This window comes from Oncorhynchus nerka, linkage group LG18 (assembly GCF_034236695.1).
Source record: "Oncorhynchus nerka isolate Pitt River linkage group LG18, Oner_Uvic_2.0, whole genome shotgun sequence".
Lineage (NCBI taxonomy): Eukaryota > Metazoa > Chordata > Actinopteri > Salmoniformes > Salmonidae > Oncorhynchus > Oncorhynchus nerka.
Window position 1 is genome coordinate 77,332,519 of NC_088413.1, and position 23,358 is coordinate 77,355,876.

The window sequence follows — 23,358 nt, forward strand, 5'->3', positions numbered from 1 at the left end:
TCAACTCCATCAAACACCTTTGGGATGAATTGGAACGCCGACTGCGATCCAGGCCTCAGTTCCCAACATCCATTCCCGACCTCACTAATGCTTTTATGGCTGAATGCTGCAGGGACTTGCTTCCGATGTTCCAACATCTGATGGAAAGACTTCTCAAAAGAGTGGAGGCTGTTAGAGCAGCGAACGGGGGGAACCACCTCCATATAAATGCCCATGATATTGGAATGAGGTTATCGACGAGCAGGTGTCCACAGTTTAGGTCATGTAATGTATGTAGGAACTTGACTGTGGTGTTTCCTACAAACGAGTATCACAATATGTGTATAATTCCTTTTTAAAATTTTGGTTCACACTGAGCACATGTGACAGTCTGGAGACGCCGTGGAGAACGTTCTGCTGCCTGCTTTCACCTCTTGAACATCAGACTCTGAAGCCTCATCTTCACTGTCACTTTCCAACCTTGTTGAGGATGGCTCGTTGTCAGGCTCAAAAAGCCTCAAATTCGCCCAGATTGCCACTAATTTCTCAACCCATGTATTGGTCAGCCTGGTGTGTGTGATCCCAAACAAGGACCAGTTGCAATCTGGGGCAGTGAATTGAGGGTAGGACTCCTCCACTTTAGGCCAAGCAGCCTTCATGTTCAGCCTTGTCTGTCACCAGTGCAAATACCTTCTGTGGTCCAAGGTCATTGACTGCCTTCAGCTCATCTGCAATGTAGAGACCCTTGTCTGTGCTCTTGTAGAATACTGGTTGAGGGGTGGAGATGATGTAGTTAATTATTCCTTGCCCACAAACATTTGACCACCCATCAGAGATGATTGCAATACAGTCTGCTTTCTCTAGGATTTGCTTGACCTTCACTTGAACTCTGAACTCCACATCGTATAGATAAAGCATGTCTGGTTGGAGGGGTCTATGCTGGGTGAAGAACATTCAGAAATCTCTTCCAATACACATTGTGAGCATCAGAGGTGAACCAGTTGCATACACAGCTCGAGCAAGACATTCATCAGCATTTCTGACTACTTTCCTCCATCGAGTCAAAAAAAACCTTCTGATGACCGTTCCACAGGTGCATGATCATTAATTGTTTATGGTTCATTTAACAAGCATGGGAAAGGGTGTTTTAAACCCTTTACAATGAAGATCTGTGAAGTTATTCTTTTTACGAATTATCTTTGAAAGACAGGGTCCTGAAAAATAGACGTTTCTTTTTGTTTGTTGCTGACTTTGTCAAATAAAATCTATTCACCCCACCCAGTATTGTACTGAAAATGTACCAGAAAGCATGTAGTCCTTGGCTCAGACAGTGTAGTAGTTTGGGCTCAATAGCATCTCATTACTATGCAAGAGCTTGTGAATCAGCTGTACATGTGATGGAAGGAATGCACTGTGCATGCAGAGGGTTGCAATTCCATTGAATTGGGGGATAGTTTAACCAAAATATGTCACAAGACCTATACTTGCTTTATTTGTATATCACAAAAAAATGGTTCACTGTTAGTTTATAACTTTAAAAAAATAAGCAAAATTCCCCAAATTCCAGGGTGTTACTTTCCATGGTAAATTACCGGAAAGTTTCCAACCCTGCTGCAGAAGTGAATATTGTGTGTGGTAGGTTATAGACAGTCAGTGTCCTTATTTCACTTTTCCATTTAACCCATCTGAACAGTACAATGACCTTGATGTGCCATTTTATTTACATTTTTTAAATTTTTTGTAATCCCATCTATCACACAGAATATATTTCTCAAAACAATAGGCTTCTGTTCTGGTTTTCCCTTCTCTTTATTTTCAATTTTTGGTATTGTCCTATTTTTTTTCCGTAACTCCAGGTAAGATAATAAAACTAGATGAATATAAATGGGAGAAAAAAACCTCCATGAATTCCACAATAATTATACATGAATGGCTTTTCACAGCATTTTTCTCCTTACCCTCCCGCCCTTCATCCACACAGTATTTCATGACCCCAAACCCAGCCGACCGCGGATAATACCTGCAGGATGTGTGTGATGGAGGGTTGACACTTCACCTTACGACTCCGTTGGTTGCAACATCAGGGTTGTGGGTTCAATTCCCAGTATGGGGGGGGGGGGGGGGGATTTAAATATATTTCACTTAACTGTAAGTCTCTTCTGGATAAGAGCGTCTGCTAAATGACTCAAAATGTACTCTGAAAGACCCTCCAGCTTTTCCCGGAGCTCTTCGGGAGCACAGGTTTGGCCACCCCTGGAATCACGAACATAATCCGTCACGTGTGTTTTTTATAGACATTCAGTGACCCAGATAGGAATGTATTGTGTTGTTTTTTTAAATGTATTTTTTAAATATACCAGACAACAAGTTCAGTGTCACAAACTAAACCCATGATCCACAGAGTTCATTTTGAATGGTTTGTGCTCATTTGGTCACACACGCGTGTGCGTTTGTGCATGTGTGCAGCCCAGGGCCTCCTGCTGTAACACCACACAGCACTGTGCCCAGAGAGAAAGAGAGGGGGTGGTAGGTAGTCAGCTGATGGTGGGGCCATGGGATAGCCAAGTGGGGGGGGGGGGTCCTTCGTCAGCACTGAGAGGTGTCCACAGCTCTGCCTGACTGAAACGCCAGTCTTGTACGTGTTCATGTTGTTCTGACATTAGCCACAGGTGACACATTAAACAGTCCTGAACAGCAGATGGTATCGGTGGCATCTGTGAACACACCTGTGTGTGTGTGTGGGATGCTGGTCTATTAGGCTGAGCTTCTTCATGGCACATTGTATTTAAGTACATCCACAATGTACTAATTTATACCCACATGAACATTCCTTACCCAGCCTACGGATATCCGTGACCCTCCAAGATTCCATTACATTTACATTTAAGTCATTTAGCAGACGCTCTTATCCAGAGCGACTTACAAATTGGTGCATTCACCTTATGACATCCAGTGGAGCAGCCACTTTACAATAGTGCATCTAAATCTTTTAAGGGGGGAGGATTACTTTATCCTATCCTAGGTATTCCTTAAAGAGGTGGGGTTTCAGGTGTCTCCGGAAGGTGGTGATTGACTCCGCTGTCCTGGCGTCGTGAGGGAGTTTGTTCCACCATTGGGGGGCCAGAGCAGCGAACAGTTTTGACTGGGCTGCGCGGGAACTGTACTTCCTCAGTGGTAGGGAGGCGAGCAGGCCAGAGGTGGATGAACGCAGTGCCCTTGTTTGGGTGTAGGGCCTGATCAGAGCCTGGAGGTACTGAGGTGCCGTTGCCCTCACAGCTCCGTAGGCAAGCACCAGGGCACCATTCCCTTGTCTCTCTCTCGCTGTCTCTCTGTCTCTGTGTATGCTCGGGGACATGTGAATGAGCTGCTCTTGAAAGATATCACAAGATGGATTCCTCGTTCACTCTGCACTCACCAACTGATATTTGGGGGAGCTGTCCTGCTTTCAACTGGCTCTGGTAGGGGGGCTGTCCTGCTTTCAACTGGCTCTGGTAGGGGGGCTGTCCTGCTTTCAACTGGCTCTGGTAGGGGGGCTGTCCTGCTTTCAACTGGCTCTGGTGGGGGGGAGCTGTCCTGCTTTCAACTGGCTCTGGTAGGGGGGCTGTCCTGCTTTCAACTGGCTCTGGTAGGGGGGAGGGGAGCTGTCCTGCTTTCAACTGGCTCTGGTAGGGGGGGCTGTCCTGCTTTCAACTGGCTCTGGTAGGGGGGGGCTGTCCTGCTTTCAACTGGCTCTGGTAGGGGGAGGCTGTCCTGCTTTCAACTGGCTCTGGTAGGGGGAGCTGTCCTGCTTTCAACTGGCTCTGGTAGGGGGGCTGTCCTGCTTTCAACTGGCTCTGGTAGGGGGGGGGGCTGTCCTGCTTTCAACTGGCTCTGGTAGGGGGCTGTCCTGCTTTCAACTGGCTCTGGTAGGGGGAGCTGTCCTGCTTTCAACTGGCTCTGGTAGGGGGGAGCTGTCCTGCTTTCAACTGGCTCTGGTAGGGGGAGCTGTCCTGCTTTCAACCTTCTCTGGTAGGGGGAGGGGCTGTCCTGCTTTCAACTGGCTCTGGTGGGGGGCTGTCCTGCTTTCAACTGGCTCTGGTAGGGGGGAGCTGTCCTGCTTTCAACCTTCTCTGGTAGGGGGAGGGAGCTGTCCTGCTTTCAACTGGCTCTGGTGGGGGGAGCTGTCCTGCTTTCAACTGGCTCTGGTAGGGGGAGGGGGAGCTGTCCTGCTTACAACTGGCTCTGAGGGGTGGGGGGCTGTCCTGCTTTCAACTGGCTCTGAGGGGTGGGGGAGGAGCTCCTGCTTTCAACTGGCTCTGGGGGCTGTCCTGCTTTCAACTGGCTCTTGAAAGTTGTATTAGTAGATTGCCCAATTTGCTATTTCTAAATTGGCTAGTGCATCATTAGTTATTGCATACCTTAGAGCAGGTATTCCCAAACTGGGGTACGCGCAATGCCGTCGGGGGGGGGGGACGCCAAATAAAATTGAGATTCACATTTAAAAATGTTTTAAAAAAATCTTCATGTTCAAACAGTCCATATGTATGCTTTTATAACAGACAGAAGTAGTGACACACCGATATGACATTTTTGGCCAATACCTGATATTTTCCTTGCCAAAAACCCCATACCGATTTTATAAAAAATTGCGTCACTACAGTCCCTGGTTCGAATCCAGGCTCTATCACATCCAGCTTTGGATTGGGAGTCTCATAGGGCGGCACAAAATTGGCCCAAGGCCGTCTGGGTTTGGCTGGGTTAGGCCGTCGTCGTAAATAAGTATTTGTTCTTAACTGACAACAAATCAATTCCAAGTGTATTTGTCACGTGAACCGAATAAAACGGGTGTAGACAGTGAAATGTTTACTTACAGGCCCTAACCAATGGTGTGTGTGTTAAGTAAAGAAATAAAACAACAGTAAAAAGACTGTTGAAAATAACAGTAGCAAGGCTATATACAGACACCAGTAGTCAGGCTGATTGAGGTAGTATGTAGATATGGTTAAAGTGACTATGCATATATGATGAACAGAGAGTAGCAGTAGTGTAAAATAGGGGTTGGTGGGTGTTGGGACACAATGCGGTTAGCCAATGTGCGGGAGCACTGGTTGGTCGGGCCAATTTGAGGTAGTATGTACATGAATGTGTAGTTAAAGTGACTATGCATAGAAGATAGAGTAGCAGCAGTGTAAAAGAGGGTTTGGGGAGGCACACAATGCAAATAGTCTGGGAAACCATTTGGTTACCTGTTCAGGAGTCTTATGGCTTGGGGGTAAAAACTGTTGAGAAGCCTTTTTGTCCTAGACTTGGCACTCCGGTACCGTTTACCATGCGGTAGTAGAGAGAACAGTCTATGACTAGGGCGGCTGAGGTCTTTGACAATTTTCAGGGCCTTGCTCTGACACCGCCTGGTGTAGAGGTCCTGGATGGCAGGCAGCTTTGCCCCAGTCATGTACCGGGCGGTACGCACTAATACTCTGTCGTGCCTTGCGGTCGGAGGCCAAGCAAGTACCGTACCAGGCAGTGATGCAACTGGTCAGGATGCTCTCAATGTTGCAGCTGTAGAACCTTTTTGAGTTGCCTAGTTAGATAAAGGTTACACACACACACAGACCAAACATTTATTTTGTTGGCATTTACTTAAGTCCCCATTACCAGTAAAACCAAAACCTCTTTCTTTCTGTTCAGTCGTTTCATTTCTCAACCAGGATCTCTATGGAACTCCGTTTGGGTCAAATCAGGAACTGAATATGACTGCACGTGACAATAATTTTAACGTATTCATACATTTTTGTTTTTACGTAGTTATTACACGATCACTTGTATTTCAAATGTCACAACGATTCATCCATATATGCTGGCGATGCTGGTAAAGTTGTCTCGCGCACCTACAGTGCCGGTCATACATTTAAAAAAAAAAAGTAACTAGCTGATGGATGCAAACAATGTTCTTCCCCAAAAACTAAATCTGTTTCAGTAGCTATTCTTAGCTAGCTAACTATATAGCTAGGTGTCATCTAAAATAACTCTAGTTTATACGACGGTTCTCATTTGATTAATGATGGTCGGCCCCATCTATGTGAAGCTAGCCACAATAAGGATTAGCCACAATAGTGGACTTTGCAGTTAGCTTTCAAATCACATTAGACTCATTAGACTTTAGAATTGCATTGGTGGCATACTTATTTCACTGTACAGCCTTAACCTATGGATGGTGGATCAATGACATGGGGTATCAGTCTACTCCGTGACACCCAGAGAACATTAGCATTGTAGCTCTTATTGCGGGACTCTGAAACAACTGTGAATTGAGCCACATTTATTGTCAACCTGTGTGTATTGAACACTATTCCAGAGGAAAAACAATACTGCGTGGATGTTTTGGAGTCTGAGAACTCTGAAGGGGGGGGATATATATCTTGGGTATTGAGTAGACTGTTACACAATTTCATTGGTCCCCAATCCTTAGGTAAAGCTGTACAGTGCAATATGAACGTCAATACACACAATAGGCTGACTGTGTTAAATCACCTCCCCAGTCACAGTCCCGCGATAAGCGCTACAATGCAAATATTTGCTTAAACTCTTCACAGTTGTGGTCTGTGGGTGTCACCGAGTATTACTGATACCCCATTTCATTGCTTCACATTTCAACCTTGTTTAACATTATCTAGTCTAAATATGGCATGATTCTACCAATTGTAACCTTCTGCATCATTTTTGAAGGCAAACCGCAAATTCCACTATTGTGCCTAATTCCTTATTGTGGCTAGCACCACAACACATAACCTGGCCCGGTCGAGCCTCACTAGCCAGATGAAGCTAGCTGGCTGCTTATAACGTTAGTTTTGGGCAACAGGGTTAAGTAGCTGGCTAGCTTGTTATTTTCATGAGCTGATGTTCAATTTCAGTAGGTGAACAACAAGTGACTACCTAGTTAATACTCACAAGGATTCCTAAATCATTGCTAAGAATAGTGAAAATGACTGCAGTTTCCTACTGGTCATTTGTTTTCATGCTGGTTGTGTTGGTTCTAGCTAGGTAGGTAGCTAGCTAGCCCAAAAGTTGTGGTCGAACAAATGATGCTTTATTACCAACGTGGTATTGTAAACACATCGTTTGTGGCCGGTGTTTGCAGACTTGTTTACGGCTTTGACAGTGCTACTGGTATTAGTTGTGGTGGTTCTTGGCTTGCATGTGCACATTAAGAACACACACTATTCTGTAATAGAACTGTTATTTGATGTGTCAAAAAGTAAAGCTTATTTAACTAGTCAAATAGTGTTATTGTCAGTGTTATTTGACGTGTATGTTATTTTTGTTGACCCGCAAAGACCCAAACGGCGTTCCGTAGTATGTCGTGAAGCTAATAGTTAGTGACGTTATTACTGTGTAACTTCGGTTTAGCAACATATGGTAATGTTAGTGTGTACTGGTGCTCGTCCACTCCATGACAGAGATTGACAAGGGCAGTGAATTCTATTATCTTGACGTTTAATGGATTTCGCCTTTGAGTTTGTCTCACTCAAATGTTGCTTGCTCACTCAAATGTTGCTTGCTCATTCAAATGACTGCTTGACTTGTTTACTACTCAATCCACACTGCAGACATTGTGGGCTAGGTTAGGAATGCTGTGTTGCACGTGTAGCGCAACATTTTACGTGGCGTCATTAGGTATGCACGTCAGCTTTGACATCTGTTTTTCACAGTGTCGTTAAACTAGACATTGGGCCTATACCGATGTTGGCGTTCTTAGCTAAAATCGTCTGCTTCCGATATATCATGCATTCCTATACAGAAGTATGCTGGTTATCAAGTATTGACATGGTTTTTTTTTTTATTGAGAGAGGAGCTTAAAGTTTTCTTAACTGACCATAATTTTCACTGATCTGACCGATTTACATGATGACGAGTTTCTCACATGACTGGCAAATAGGGGTGATGTTTTTTTCTCGCCCGAATGATCTGAATCTAGGATTACAGCGACTAACTACACTGCTCAAAAAAATAAAGGGAACACTAAAATAACACATCCTAGATCTGAATGAATGAAATATTCTTATTAAATACTTTTTTCTTTACATAGTTGAATGTGCTGACAACAAAATCACACAAAAATGATCAATGGAAATCAAATGTATCAACCCATGGAGGTCTGGATTTGGAGTCACTCTCTAAATTAAAGTGGAAAACCACACTACAGGCTGATCCAACTCTGATGTAATGTCCTTAAAACAAGTCAAAATGAGGCTCAGTAGTGTGTGTGGCCTCCACGTGCCTGTAAGACCTCCCAACAACGCCTGTGCGTGCTCCTGATGAGGTGGTGGATGGTCTCCTGAGGGATCTCCTCCCAGACCTGGACTAAAGCATCCGCCAACTCCTGGACAGTCTGTTGGTGGATGGAGCGAGACATGATGTCCCAGATGTGCTCAATTGGATTCAGGTCTGGGGAACGGGCGGGCCAGTCCATAGCATCAATGCCTTCCTCTTGCAGGAACTGCTGACACACTCCAGCCACATGAGGTCTAGCATTGTCTTGCTTTAGGAGGAACCCAGGGCCAACCGCACCAGCCTATGGTCTCACAAGGGGTCTGAGGATCTCATCTCGGTACCTAATGGCAGTCAGGCTAGCACATGGAGGGCTGTGCGGCCCCCCAAAGAAATGCCACCCCACACCATGTCTGACCCACCGCCAAACCGGTCATGCTGGAGGATGTTGCAGGCAGCAGAACGTTCTCCACGGCATCTCCAGACTCGGTCACGCCTGTCACATGTGCTCAGTGTGAACCTGCTTTCATCTGTGAAGAGCACAGGCCGCCAGTGACGAATTTGCCAATCTTGGTGTTCTCTGGCAAATGCCAAACGTCCTGCACTGTGTTGGGCTGTAAGCTGTGGTCTGTGGTCTGTGGTCCCCACCTGCAGAACCACTCCTTTATTGGGGGTGTTTTGTTACTTGCCTATAATTTCCACCTGTTGTCTATTCCATTTGCACAACAGCATGTGACCTTTATTGTCAATCAGTGTTGCTTCCTAAGTGGACAGTTTGATTTCACAGAAGTGTGATTGACTTGGAGTTACATTGTGTTTAAGTGTACCCTTCATTTTTTTGAGCAGTGTATATTCAATGTGCGGGACAAATTTGAGGCTATGATTAAAAAGTTGAAATGAACTCAAGCTTATGGACAATGTCGCCTGTGATATAGCGAAGCACCTGTGTGAGTTGGCTGCACAATTATGCAGGTACTTAACTGAAATGATGACACAAACAACTGGATTCGTTATCCCTTTCATGCCCTGCCTCCAGTGCATGTACTGATATCTGAACAAGAGAGCCTCATCGAAATTGCATCAAGCGGTTCTGTGAATTTTATTTAACTTCATTGGGATAGGGGGCAGCATTTTCACTTTTGGATGAAAAGCGTGCCCAGATTAAACTGCCAGCTACTCAGTCCCAGATGCTAATATATGCAGATTATTAGTAGTATTGGATATAAAACAATCTGAAGTTTCTAAAACTGTTTGAATGATGTCTGTGAGTATAACAGAACCCATATGGCCTGAGAAAAAATCCAACCAGGAAGTGGGAAATCCTGAGGTTTGTAGTTTTTCAACTCGGCCCCTATTGAAGATAGTGGGATATGGGTCATGTTGTACTTCCTAATGCTTCCACTAGATGTCAACAGTCTTTAGAAAGTTGTTTCAAGCTTCTACTGTGAAGAGGGGCTGAATGAGTCTGAGGTCTGCCAGCAGCCATGAGCTCGTAACGCGTGGTCATGTGAAAGTTACCTCACGTTCCATTGCTTTTCTACAGACAATGGAATGCTCCGGTTGGAACATTATTGAAGATGTATGTTAAAAACACCCTAAAGATTGATTCTCTCCTTCGTTTGAAATGTTTCTACGACCAGTAATATAACTTTTTGGACTTTTCGTCCGACCACCTCCGCTGGACTTGCACGCGTTTTTGGTTCTGGTTACCAACCGCCCTAACAAAAGGAGGTATATGGACAAAGTTCATAATTTATCAAACAATTCCAACATTGGCATTATTAACACTATTTGACGAGTCAAATAAGCTTGTTGACCAATCAGGACCTGAATATGACTGCACGTCACAATTTAACTCGTTCATACATTTTTTTAACGTAGTTATTACACATGAAATACGAGTGAGTGTAATCAATGTCACAACGATTCATTGATACGTATGCTATTATGCTGGTAAAGTTGTCTCACGCACCTACAGTTGCTGGTCATATAAAAAGCCATCTAGCTCATGGATGCAAACATTGTTCTTCCCCAAAACATAATAAAACATTAGTTTCAGTAGCTGTAATTAGCTAGCTAGCTAGCTAGCTATATAGCTAGGTGTCATCTAAAATAACTCATTTGTAAGACACTTCTCATTTGATTTAATGTTGGTCGGACCCATCTATGTGAAGCTTGCCACAATAGTGGACTTTGGTTAGTCTTCGTAATCCGTTTTTTCACCAAAACCCCATATACTACCCGCCACTGCGACCTGTACACTCTCGTTGGCTGGCCCTCGCCTCATACTCGTCGCCAAACCCACTGGCTCCAGGTCATCTACAAGTCTTTGCTAGGTAAAGCCCCGCCTTATGTCAGCTCACTGATCACCATCGCAGCACCCACCCCACAGCACGCTCTCCAGCAGGTACATCTCACTGGTCACCCCAAAGCCAATTCCTCCTTTGGCCGCCTTTCCTTACAGTTCTCTGTTGCCAATGACTGGAACAAACTTCAAAAATGGCTGAAGCTGGAGACCCATATCTCCCTCACTAACTTTAAGCACCAGCTGTCAGAGCAGTTCACAGATCACTGCACCTGTACATAGCCCATCTGTAAATAGCCCATCCAACTACCTCATCCTCATACTGTATTTATTTTGCTCCTTTGCACCCCAGTATAATTACTTGCACATTCATCTTCTGCACATCTATCACTCCAGTGTTTAATTACTATATCGTAATTACTTCGCCACTATGGCCTATTTTTTTTGCCCTCCCTTATCTTGCCTCATTTGTGCACACTGTATGTATATATACTTTTTTCTACTGTGTTATTGATTATGTTTGTTCCATGTGTAACTCTGTGTGCCGAACTGCTTTGCTTTATCTTGTCGCAGTTGTAAATTAGAACTTGTTCTCAACTAGCCTACCTGGTTAAATAAAGGTGAAATAAAAAAATAATTATACTAGTTGTATTCATGTGCATCACTGTCAATGACATGCTTTTGTTTCCACTATTGCCTAATCCTTATCGTGGCTAGCTTCACAACACAACCCGGTCTGGTATAGCCTCACTAGCCAGATGAAGATAGCTGGCTGAAAGAGACATTTTCAGTTAGACGACTAAAAGGCGGAATCCTTCCAAAATAATGGAATTCTTTGCCCTTGACAATCAACCGTTCTGTCGTGGGTGATGTTGGCTTTCATCGACTGGTCGAGCACCTGTACACGCAATTTTTCAGATGTTGCCCTACCGGAGTTACACAGTATTGTTGAAACTCACATCCCTGAGCTACTTGCTATGAGCGTCAATGCTGTTAGTTTCTTCTGTTAGCCCCATGGGCATTATGGGTCAACGAGGATTTCCTACTGAGGAAAGCCGTATTGCTGAAGAATGTGCTGGTTCTCATACCGCTGCTGCCATTTCAATGGCATTTGAGAACATATTTAAAACTTGGAAACATGAACACACTCCTAACGCCATTCGAACAACTGACTTGAGAAGTAAGCTCATCAACTGTGTCTGCAGCAGACGTGATACCCTCTGTCATGGCATTGAAATGCCTCCTCAACAAAGCTGCCCACACAGACTGTGGGGTTAAAACTTACAAAAGTACTCAAGGCTGTGAACAAGCGATTCGGTGACATTCTGAGGCCCTCTACTGTGTCGCCACCATGCTCGATGCTAGGTACAAGGACCGCTACTTCCATGCTCGATGCTAGGTACAAGGACCGCTACTTCCATGCTCGATGCTAGGTACAAGGACCGCTACTTCCATGCTCGATGCTAGGTACAAGGACCGCTACTTCCATGCTCGATGCTAGGTACAAGGACCGCTACTTCCATGCTCGATGCTAGGTACAAGGACCGCTACTTCCATGCTCGATGCTAGGTACAAGGACCGCTACTTCCATGCTCGATGCTAGGTACAAGGACCGCTACTTCCATGCTCGATGCTAGGTACAAGGACCGCTACTTCCATGCTAGGTACAAGGACCGCTACTTCCATGCTAGGTACAAGGACCGCTACTTCCATGCTAGGTACAAGGACCGCTACTTCCATGCTAGGTACAAGGACCGCTACTTCCATGCTAGGTACAAGGACCGCTACTTCCATGCTAGGTACAAGGACCGCTACTTCCATGCTAGGTACAAGGACCGCTACTTCCATGCTAGGTACAAGGACCGCTACTTCCATGCTAGGTACAAGGACCGCTACTTCCATGCTCGGTACAATGACCGCTACTTCCATGCTCGGTACAATGACCGCTACTTCCATGCTCGGTACAAGGTACAAGGACCGCTACTTAGACAAACGGGGTTTACGTGAAATGTTACCTACACAGCTGGACGAGATGGAAATGGACACAGTCACAGTCCACACTGAGGAAGAGAGGCCACGGACAGACAGCTGAAACTTCACTGCTTGACATGATGAAATCCTGGTTGAGAATTAAACTGAACAACGAAAACAGCACAGCAAATAATTGAAAGAAATAGGTTTTGACTGTTTTACTGGTAATGGGGACATATGTAAATGCCAACAATAAATTTTTGGTGTGTGTGTTGTGTAACCTTTGTTCAACTGACTTGGCTAGTTAAATATTCTTATTTACAATGACGGCCAATTGTGCGCCGCCCTATGGGACTCCCAATCACGGCCGGATGTGATATAGCCTGGATTTTAACCAGGGACTGTAATGATTCCTCGTGCACTGAGATGCGGTGCGTTAGACCACTCTGTGTGTAAACTATTTAATTGTACTAGTAGGTTTTAAAAGTCTGGTTTATATAGGTATCTGTTTGTTTTGGAAAGGAAGGTATCGGCCAAAAGTATAGTATAGTATAATCTTTGCCACGGTGCATAGAAGCTGTTCTGGCTTGTGGTGGACCATGTTGTATTTACCAGTTACCTGTATATTCTGTCCAGGAAGTCCACAGGCATAGAGCTGATGAAACTGTGGGTTTGCACACAACCAGTCAAAAACCGTCTCCGGGAAGCTCATCTGCGTGCACGTCGTTCTCACCAGGGTCTTACGCCCCTTGATCCTGGAAGTGTAAACACGCCAGACGCCATCAGAAGTGTCCACTTTATTTGAGGGGATAGGGTGTGTTAAGTGTTGATCTTTATTAGCAGTTTGTCATTAAGCAGGAATGTGTCTGTCTACACGGCAGGTATGACCAGTATTAGCAAACCGGAGATACTGCATTAAAGTGAACTCTGTCATACACACATTCTCACACACACACATTCACACACACACACACACACACACACACACATTCACACACACACACATTCTCACACACACCCCTTCTATTGAATTGTGTGATTGAGCAGCATGCTAATGTGGTGATTCAGAGCAATATGAAATCATTCTGATCTTGTCTGCACCAGGCCAGGGAGTGGCTCCCAGATTACACCTAATATAACCCTGGACAGGTTAGATCAGGGCTCTTACACCTTGTTTCCTCGAGAGCCTCTCCTGTTTTTTTCTTTCTCTAATTACAGTTGTAACTAACCTTATTCAGCTTATCAACCAACTAATTATTTGAATCCAGTGCACTAGTTTAGGCTTGGAGTGAGAACCTACAGCAGGGTAACTCCAGGACCAGGGTTGGAGTTAACCTACAGCAGGGTAACTCTCCAGGAACAGGGTTGGAGTCTAAACCTACAGCAGGGTAACTCTCCAGGAACAGGGTTGGAGTCTAAACCTACAGCAGGGTAACTCTCCAGGAACAGGGTTGGAGTAGAAACCTACAGCAGGGTAACTCTCCAGGACCAGGGTTGGAGTAGAAACCTACAGCAGGGTAACTCTCCAGGACCAGGGTTGGAGTAGAAACCTACAGCAGGGTAACTCTCCAGGAACAGGGTTGGAGTCTAAACCTACAGCAGGGTAACTCTCCAGGAACAGGGTTGGAGTCTAAACCTACAGCAGGGTAACTCTCCAGGAACAGGGTTGGAGTCTAAACCTACAGCAGGGTAACTCTCCAGGAACAGGGTTGGAGTAGAAACCTACAGCAGGGTAACTCTCCAGGACCAGGGTTGGAGTAGAAACCTACAGCAGGGTAACTCTCCAGGACCAGGGTTGGAGTATAAACCTACAGCAGGGTAACTCTCCAGGAACAGGGTTGGAGTCTAAACCTACAGCAGGGTAACTCTCCAGGAACAGGGTTGGAGTAGAAACCTACAGCAGGGTAACTCTCCAGGACCAGGGTTGGAGTAGAAACCTACAGCAGGGTAACTCTCCAGGAACAGGGTTGGAGTCTAAACCTACAGCAGGGTAACTCTCCAGGAACAGGGTTGGAGTCTAAACCTACAGCAGGGTAACTCTCCAGGGACAGGGTTGGAGTCTAAACCTACAGCAGGGTAACTCTCCAGGGACAGGGTTGGAGTCTAAACCTACAGCAGGGTAACTCTCCAGGAACAGGGTTGGAGTAGAAACCTACAGCAGGGTAACTCTCCAAGACCAGGGTTGGAGTATAAATCTACAGCAGGGTAACTCTACAGGACCAGGGTTGGAGTATAAACCTACAGCAGGGTAACTCTCCAGGAACAGGGTTGGAGTTAACCTACAGGAGGGTCTCTCTCCAGGAACAGGGTTGGAGTATAAACCTACAGCTGGGTAACTCTCCAGGAACAGGGTTGGAGTATAAACCTACAGCACGGTAACTCTCCAGGAACATCCCAATTATAGGTGGCTGGTGCAAAACCAAAAAGGTGTCCTCTCTCTGTCTCTGTGTGTGTCCTCATCCACTCCCCTTCATGGATCTGAGATGACTGCACAGTTCAATATAGCTTCTACCATACCGCTTTCACCTGTTCAATCATAGCAGACCTGTGAAGTAGACTGGAGAGCAGAAGGGGCCAGTTTAAAAGATAATAATAATAATGGAATGCAGCCCTCCCTAGGTCTACGGAACAAGCTAGAACAGTCACTGAGTTCAAGAACCGTTCTGTTGTCTGAACCGTGTCCTCATATAGCCTCCTATCGTATGTGTATCTCTCTATTGTGTAAGGTATTAAGGTGACATCATCAGATCGGTATGTAGCTACAGTGTCCTCCATGCTGTAATTCTATTGGTAATACTGGAGAAATCTGGTTTGGTTCAGTTGCTCTGACTCCACTTCCTGAAACACTGGCAACTGTTACAAACATCAGCTAAGGTGATCTGGCTGTTTTTAGAGTATTTTGTTAGGATCCCCATTTAGCTGTTGCGCATGCAGCTCTTTATCTACTCATCCCGAGGTTCATAGTTGTAGCACAGAGTTTCTAACCCCAGAGGTGCAACATCGCCAGACTTCCACGAACGCTTGCGAAGCAGACCAGGGTTTGGGTTTTTCGAAATCAATGAGTAACCCTGTCCAACATGAAGTCTGTGTGTGTGTGTGTGTTTGACAGTGAATAACCCAATCCCGTCCAACATGAAGTCCGAGGCGAAGAAAGCTGCCAAGATCCTCAGAGAGTTTACTGAGATCTCCAACCGCACTGGGCCTGACAAACTCATCCCAGGTGTGTGAATGTGTGCGGGGTGGGTGTATGTGTTCCTGTTCATCTGAGTGTGCTCGTTTTCATCCTGCCCTTACTCTCATCTCTGACTCATACCTAATCATTTCTCTCGTTCTCGGCATGGCTTTACGGTGATGTCATCAGGGTTTTGTCAGGTAGACTCAACGGCCTTGGTTTCTCAAATTACTGCCTCGCCTGGTTCACCAACTACTTCTCAGAGTCGTCTGGCAGTCTCTATGGGGGTGCCACAGGGTTCAATTCTCGGGACGAATCTTCTCTGTATACATCAATGACATCGCTCTTGCTGCTGGTGATTCGCTGATCCACCTCTACACAGACGACACCATTCTGTATACATCTGGCCCTTATTTGGACACTGCTAACAAACTTACAAACGAGCTTCAACGCCATCCAACACTCCTTCCGTGGCCTCCAACTGCTTTTAAATGCTAGTAAAATTAAGTGCATGCTCTTCAACCGATTGCTGCCTGCACCATCCCGCCCGACTAGCATCACTACTCTGGCCGGTTCTGACTTAGAATATGTGGACAACTACCTTGGTGTCTGGTTAGACTGTAAACTCTCCTTTCAGACTCACATTAAGCATCTCCAATCCAAAATTACATCTAGAATCGGCTTCCTATTTCACAACAAAGCCACGTTCACTCACGCTGCCAAACATACCCTCGTAAAACTGACTATCCTACCGATCCTTGACTTCGGCGATGTCATTTACAAAATAGCCTCCAACACTCTACTCAGACTGCATCCAGTTTGCTATCACAGTGCCGTCTGTTTTGTCACCAAAGGCCCGTATACTACCCATCACTGCGACCTGTATGCTCTCGTTTTCTGGCCCTCGCTACATGTTCGTCGCCAAACCCACTGGCTCCAGGTCATCTATAAGTCTTTGCTTGGTAAAGTCCCGCCTTATCTCAGCTCACTGGTCACCATAGCAACACCCATCCGTAGCACGCGCTCCAGCAGGTATATCTCACTGGTCATCCCCAAAGCCAGTTCATCCTTTGGGCTGCCATTCCTTCCAGTTCTCTGCTGCTAATGACTGGAACCAATTGCAAAAATCTCTGAAGCTGGAGACTCATATCTCCCTCTAACTTTAAGCATCAGCTGTCAGAGCAGCTTTCCGATCACTGTACCTGTACACAGCCAATCTGTAAATGGCACACCCGACTACCTCATCCCAATATTATTACTTACCCACTTGCTCTCTTGCACCCCAGTATCTCTACTTGCACATCATCTGCAAATCTATCATTCCAGTGTTGTAATTATTTCTCCTCTGTGGCCTATTTATTGCCTTACCTCCCTACTCTTCTACATTTGCACACACTGTACATAGATCTTTCTATTGTGTTACTAACTGTACGTTTGTTTAACTCTGGGGTTTTTTGTCACACTGCTTTGCTTTATCTTGGCCAGGTCGCGGTGGTAAATGAGAACTTGTTCTCAACTGGCCGACCTGGTTAAATAAAGGTGACATAATAAAAACCTGTTTTTACTGTGACGTCATCAGGGTTTTGTCAGGTGACAGTCCTCATTTCCGGATATGGCAGGTAATTGTGCCATAACAGGACCTGCTAATCATTTGTGCTTTTTCTCCCTCCAGCCAATATATTAGCCAAGTGTCAAGGCCTGGCCATCATCACAGTGATCAAGGCAGGCTTTATGATCACAGCTCGAGGCGGCAGCGGTATAGTCATCGCTAGACTGGCTGACGGACGTAAGTTCACCACCACCACACACACACTATATGGTCATCGCCAGGACATAAGTTCATTACATCCTCCCTCTCACTAGGTTGGTCTGCTCCCTCTGCCATTGGTATAGCTGGTCTGGGCGGTGGCTTTGAGATTGGAGTTGAGGTAGGTTGACCACCAGACACACGAGGGATCCAAACTAACATTTTCCCTTGCTCTCCTCTTGGGTTAAAAGAACATGTGCACAGTGTCACACAATAGAAAACAGAGGAGTAATTCACTAAGCTCTATTAAGAGGTGTGACTACTGGTAAATAAGTTCATCCAGACATTTGGTTTGACAATTCGGCCTATAAAAAAAAAAATCACCCCCTTTTTTTGTTGTTGTATCCAATTGGTAGTTTACGGTCCTTTCCCCATCGCTGCAGAACTGAAAAAGTGTGTGCGTGCAAGGAGGCCTACAAACCTGACTTTTTTTTTTTTTTTTACACCAGCTCTGTACCGCTGCATAGCCCATCTGTAAATAATCTACCTACATCATCCCCATGTTGTTTTTATTTACTTTTCTGCTCACCAGTATCTCTACTTGCACATTACCATCTGCTCATCTTTCACCCCCGTGTTAATTTGCTAAATTGTAATTACTTCGCTACTATTGGCCTATTTATTGCCTTACCTCCTTACTCCATTTGCACACACTGTATATAGACGTTCTTTTTTTTCTATTGTGTTATTGACTGCGCTTGTTTATTCCATGTGTAACTCTGTTGTTTGTGTCGCACTGCTTTGCTTTATCTTGGCCAGGTCACAGTTGTAAATGAGAACTTGTTCTCAACTGGCCTACCTGGTTAAATAAAGGTGTTCTCAACTGGCCTACCTGGTTAAATAAAGGTGTTCTCAACTGGCCTACCTGGTTAAATAAAGGGGAAATAAAAAATATAAAGCTCGGTCAGGAGGAATGGGTCAAAATTCACCCAACTTATTGTGGGTAGCTTGTGGAAGGCTACCCGAAACATTTGACCCAAGTTAACCTCTTTAATGGCTAGACCTAAGCTGTTCAGAACACCTGCTAATTGATGTTAGCCTCACTGTGTTTTTACAGTCTCCATCTCCGTCCTGCCCTGGGTGTCAGGGCCCGGTTGCTTAAAACATTTAAAGTTTTCCCATTTTCACTTACCTACTGGAATTGTTTAAGGGCGTTGCATAGAGCCCTTAGGTAAGGGCATACTTAAGGGGTTAAACAATTTTAAAGCAATGCTACCAAATATTAATTGAGTGTGTGAACTTCTGACCCACTGGGAATGTGATGAAAGAAATAAAAGCTGCTCTCTCCCCTTCTCCCAGTCTGCCCTCCCTCTCCCCTTCTCCCAGTCTGCCCTCCCTCTCCCCTTCTCCCAGTCTGCCCTCCCTCTCCCCTTCTCCCAGTCTGCCCGCCCTCTCCCCTTCTCCCAGTCTGCCCTCCCTCCCCTTCTCCCAGTCTGCCCTCCCTCTCCCCTTTTCTCCCAGTCTGCCCGCCCTCTCCCCTTCTCCCAGTCTGCCCGCCCTCTCCCCCTTCTCCCAGTCTGCCCGCCCCTCTCCCCTTCTCCCAGTCTGCCCGCCCTCTCCCCTTCTCCCAGTCTGCCCTCCCTCTCCCCTTCTCCCAGTCTGCCCCCTCCCTCTCCCCTTCTCCCAGTCTGCCCTCCCTCTCCCCTTCTCCCAGTCTGCCCGCCCTCTCCCCTTCTCCCAGTCTGCCCGCTCTCTCCCCTTCTCCCAGTCTGCCCTCCCTCTCCCCTTCTCCCAGTCTGCCCGCCCTCTCCCCTTTTCCCAGTCTGCCCGCCCTCTCCCCTTCTCCCAGTCTGCCCGCCCTCTCCCCTTCTCCCAGTCTGCCCGCCCTCTCCCCTTCTCCCAGTCTGCCCGCCCTCTCCCCTTCTCCCAGTCTGCCCGCTCTCTCCCCTTCTCCCAGTCTGCCCGCTCTCTCCCCTTCTCCCAGTCTGCCCGCTCTCTCCCCTTCTCCCAGACCTAAACACTACTGTCTCTGTGTGTGTCTAGGTATCAGACCTGGTGGTGATTCTGATGCAGCGCAGGGCGGTGGATTCTTTCTCTAAAGGAGGGAACCTCACTCTGGGGGGCAACTGTACTGTGGCGGTAGGACCGATGGGGAGGTAAACACACACACACACTCATAATCTTGGTTCATGGTTGGCCAAAACCAGTCAGGGTCCAACCATGGCTCATCCCTCTTGATGTGTTCCAGCCCTGAGGCTGTGGGTTAGGGGCTCCCCGAGGCTGTGGGTTAGGGGCTCCCCGAGGCTGTGGGTTAGGGGCTCCCCGAGGCTGTGGGTTAGGGGCTCCCCGAGGCTGTGGGTTAGGGGCTCCCCGAGGCTGTGGGTTAGGGGCTCCCCGAGGCTGTGGGTTAGGGGCTCCCCGAGGCTGTGGGTTAGGGGCTCCCCGAGGCTGTGGGTTAGGGGCTCCCCGAGGCTGTGGGTTAGGGGCTCCCCGAGGCTGTGGGTTGAGGGCTCCCCGAGGCGGTGGGTTAGGGGCTCCCCGAGGCGGTGGGTTAGGGGCTCCCCGAGGCGGTGGGTTAGGGGCTCCCCCTTATTTAAACTGGACGCTTTGTGGACACTTGAATGTCTGAGCAGGGATTGTGGAGGGGAAATGGTTTTGTGACGTGTGTTTTGGGTTGGGGTGGTACTTGCTGTGTGTTGACAGAAGAAGTGAGAGCTGTAGAAGTGGTTGATGTTTTATAGGGTGGAGGCGTGTGTGTGTGTGTGTGTGTGGTTGCTCTTGTTGTCACAGGTTAATTGTTGTCTATGAGTAGAGGTGGAATGCTGCCTGAAGCAGACTCCCTCTCAGTCTTTATTTAGAATGACACACCAGTTTGGGTAATTAAAATAAACATAGTTATCATCAAACAAGGAGATGGGGTGGTGGTGTGTCTGTTTTTTAAATATAGCAACAATAAAACAATGAGAGGTTAATGTCAGATGGGAGTGCCTTTTCTTTGTTCAGGTGACATTTACAACATGGGACCTCCCTTGCACACACAGACACATGTCTGGGTTTCTTACATTTTAATTTCACCTTTTTTAGTCAACTAGGCAAGTCGGTTAAGAACAAATTCTTATTTACAATGACTGCCTGAGACGTGGTCCCGTAATATTTGATGCTTTCTAATGTCAGGGAAGTTTTAATGGTCTCCTTCAATACTCATCGCTAAGTAGTGGGATTCTGATCAGTGTACCATACTCAACACTCTGACCTTCCTCTATCTCTCGTGTGTGTGTGTGTGTGTGTGTGTGTGTGTGTGTGTGTGTGTGTAGGAACGTGGAGGCTGATGTAGCGCTACGTAGCACAGCAGCAGTGTTTACCTACTGTAAGTCCAGAGGGCTGTTTGCTGGAGTCTCTCTGGAGGGATCCTGCCTCATAGAACGCAAAGACACCAACCGCAAGTACGTTACACACCGTGTGTGTGTTGTATTAATGTGTGTGTGTGTGTTGTATTAATGTGTGTGTTGTATTAATGTGTGTGTTGTATTAATGTGTGTGTTGTATTAATGTGTGTGTGTGTGTGTGTGTGTTGTATTAATGTGTGTGTGTGTGTGTGTGTGTGTGTTGTATTTGTGTGTGTGTGTGTGTTGTATTAATGTGTGTGTGTTGTATTAATGTGTGTGTGTGTGTGTGTTGTATTAATGTGTGTGTGTGTGTGTTGTATTAATGTGTGTGTGTGTTGTATTAATGTGTGTGTTGTATTAATGTGTGTGTGTGTTGTATTAATGTGTGTGTGTGTTGTATTAATGTGTGTGTGTTGTATTAATGTGTGTGTGTTGTGTTGTATTAATGTGTGTGTGTGTTGTATTAATTTGTGTGTGTGTGTGTTGTATTAATGTGTGTGTGTGTGTGTGTATTATGTGTGTGTGTGTGTTGTATTAATGTGTGTGTGTGTTGTGTGTGTGTGTTGTATTAATGTGTGTGTGTTGTGTGTGTGTTGTATTAATGTGTATGTGTGTGTGTGTGTGTGTTGTATTAATGTGTGTGTGTGTGTGTGTGTGTTGTATTAATTTGTGTGTGTGTGTGTTGTATTAATGTGTGTGTGTGTGTGTGTTGTATTAATGTGTGTGTGTGTGTTGTATTAATGTGTGTGTGTGTGTGTTGTATTAATGTGTGTGTGTGTGTGTGTGTTGTATTAATGTGTGTGTGTTGTATTAGTGTGTGTTGTATTAATGTGTGTGTGTGTGTGTGTTGTATTAATGTGTGTGTGTTGTATTAATGTGTGTGTGTTGTATTAATGTGTGTGTGTTGTATTAATGTGTGTGTGTTGTATTAATGTGTGTGTGTGTGTGTGTGTTGTATTAATTTGTGTGTGTGTGTTAGGTTCTACTCCCAGGACATCCGTGCGTCGGCCATATTGAATGGAGATGTAGAACCTCCCCCAGAAGCTGATGACCTGTACTGTGTCCTGGAGAGCTACACAGATAAATACACTACTGAGTGGACAGCCAAACACCTAGCGCAGAAGGTACTATATTATTAAAATACACTACTGAGTGGACAGCCAAACACCTAGCGCAGAAGGTACTATATTATTAAAATACACTACTGAGTGGACAGCCAAACACCTAGCGCAGAAGGTACTATATTATTAAAATACACTACTGAGTGGACAGCCAAACACCTAGTGCAGAAGGTACTATATTATTAAAATACACTACTGAGTGGACAGCCAAACACCTAGCGCAGAAGGTACTATATTAAAATACACTACTGAGTGGACAGCCAAACACCTAGCGCAGAAGGTACTATATTAAAATACACTACTGAGTGGACAGCCAAACACCTAGCGCAGAAGGTACTATATTATTAAAATACACTACTGAGTGGACAGCCAAACACCTAGCGCAGAAGGTACTATATTATTAAAATACACTACTGAGTGGACAGCCAAACACCTAGCGCAGAAGGTACTATATTATTAAAATACACTACTGAGTGGACAGCCAAACACCTAGCGCAGAAGGTACTATATTATTAAAATACACTACTGAGTGGACAGCCAAACACCTAGCGCAGAAGGTACTATATTATTAAAATACACTACTGAGTGGACAGCCAAACACCTAGCGCAGAAGGTACTATATTATTAAAATACACTACTGAGTGGACAGCCAAACACCTAGCGCAGAAGGTACTATATTATTAAAATACACTACTGAGTGGACAGCCAAACACCTAGCGCAGAAGGTACTATATTATTAAAATACACTACTGAGTGGACAGCCAAACACCTAGCGCAGAAGGTACTATATTATTAAAATACACTACTGAGTGGACAGCCAAACACCTAGCGCAGAAGGTACTATATTATTAAAATACACTACTGAGTGGACAGCCAAACACCTAGCGCAGAAGGTACTATATTATTAAAATACACTACTGAGTGGACAGCCAAACACCTAGCGCAGAAGGTACTATATTATTAAAATACACTACTGAGTGGACAGCCAAACACCTAGCGCAGAAGGTACTATATTATTAAAATACACTACTGAGTGGACAGCCAAACACCTAGCGCAGAAGGTACTATATTATTAAAATACACTACTGAGTGGACAGCCAAACACCTAGCGCAGAAGGTACTATATTATTAAAATACACTACTGAGTGGACAGCCAAACACCTAGCGCAGAAGGTACTATATTATTAAAATACACTACTGAGTGGACAGCCAAACACCTAGTGGCAGAAGGTACTATATTATTAAAATACACTACTGAGTGGACAGCCAAACACCTAGCGCAGAAGGTACTATATTATTAAAATACACTACTGAGTGGACAGCCAAACACCTAGTGCAGAAGGTACTATATTATTAAAATACACTACTGAGTGGACAGCCAAACACCTAGTGCAGAAGGTACTATATTATTAAACTACACTACATGACCA

At 45.5% G+C, this 23,358-nt stretch overlaps 1 protein-coding gene across 5 annotated transcripts in view; it reads left to right on the forward strand.

Annotated features, from left to right (window-relative positions):
- Window positions 1-23,358, forward strand: part of sh3yl1 (SH3 and SYLF domain containing 1) — a 51,777-nt gene that overhangs the window by 15,121 nt on the left and 13,298 nt on the right. For all 5 annotated transcript variants that reach the window (XM_065004364.1, XM_065004363.1, XM_029688586.2 and 2 more), the window contains exons 2-7: window positions 15,612-15,722; window positions 17,347-17,460; window positions 17,538-17,602; window positions 19,465-19,577; window positions 20,736-20,864; window positions 21,787-21,931. In XM_065004364.1, coding sequence (XP_064860436.1) covers window positions 15,612-15,722; window positions 17,347-17,460; window positions 17,538-17,602; window positions 19,465-19,577; window positions 20,736-20,864; window positions 21,787-21,931 — 677 coding nt within the window. The remainder of the gene's footprint in view (window positions 1-15,611; window positions 15,723-17,346; window positions 17,461-17,537; window positions 17,603-19,464; window positions 19,578-20,735; window positions 20,865-21,786; window positions 21,932-23,358) is intronic.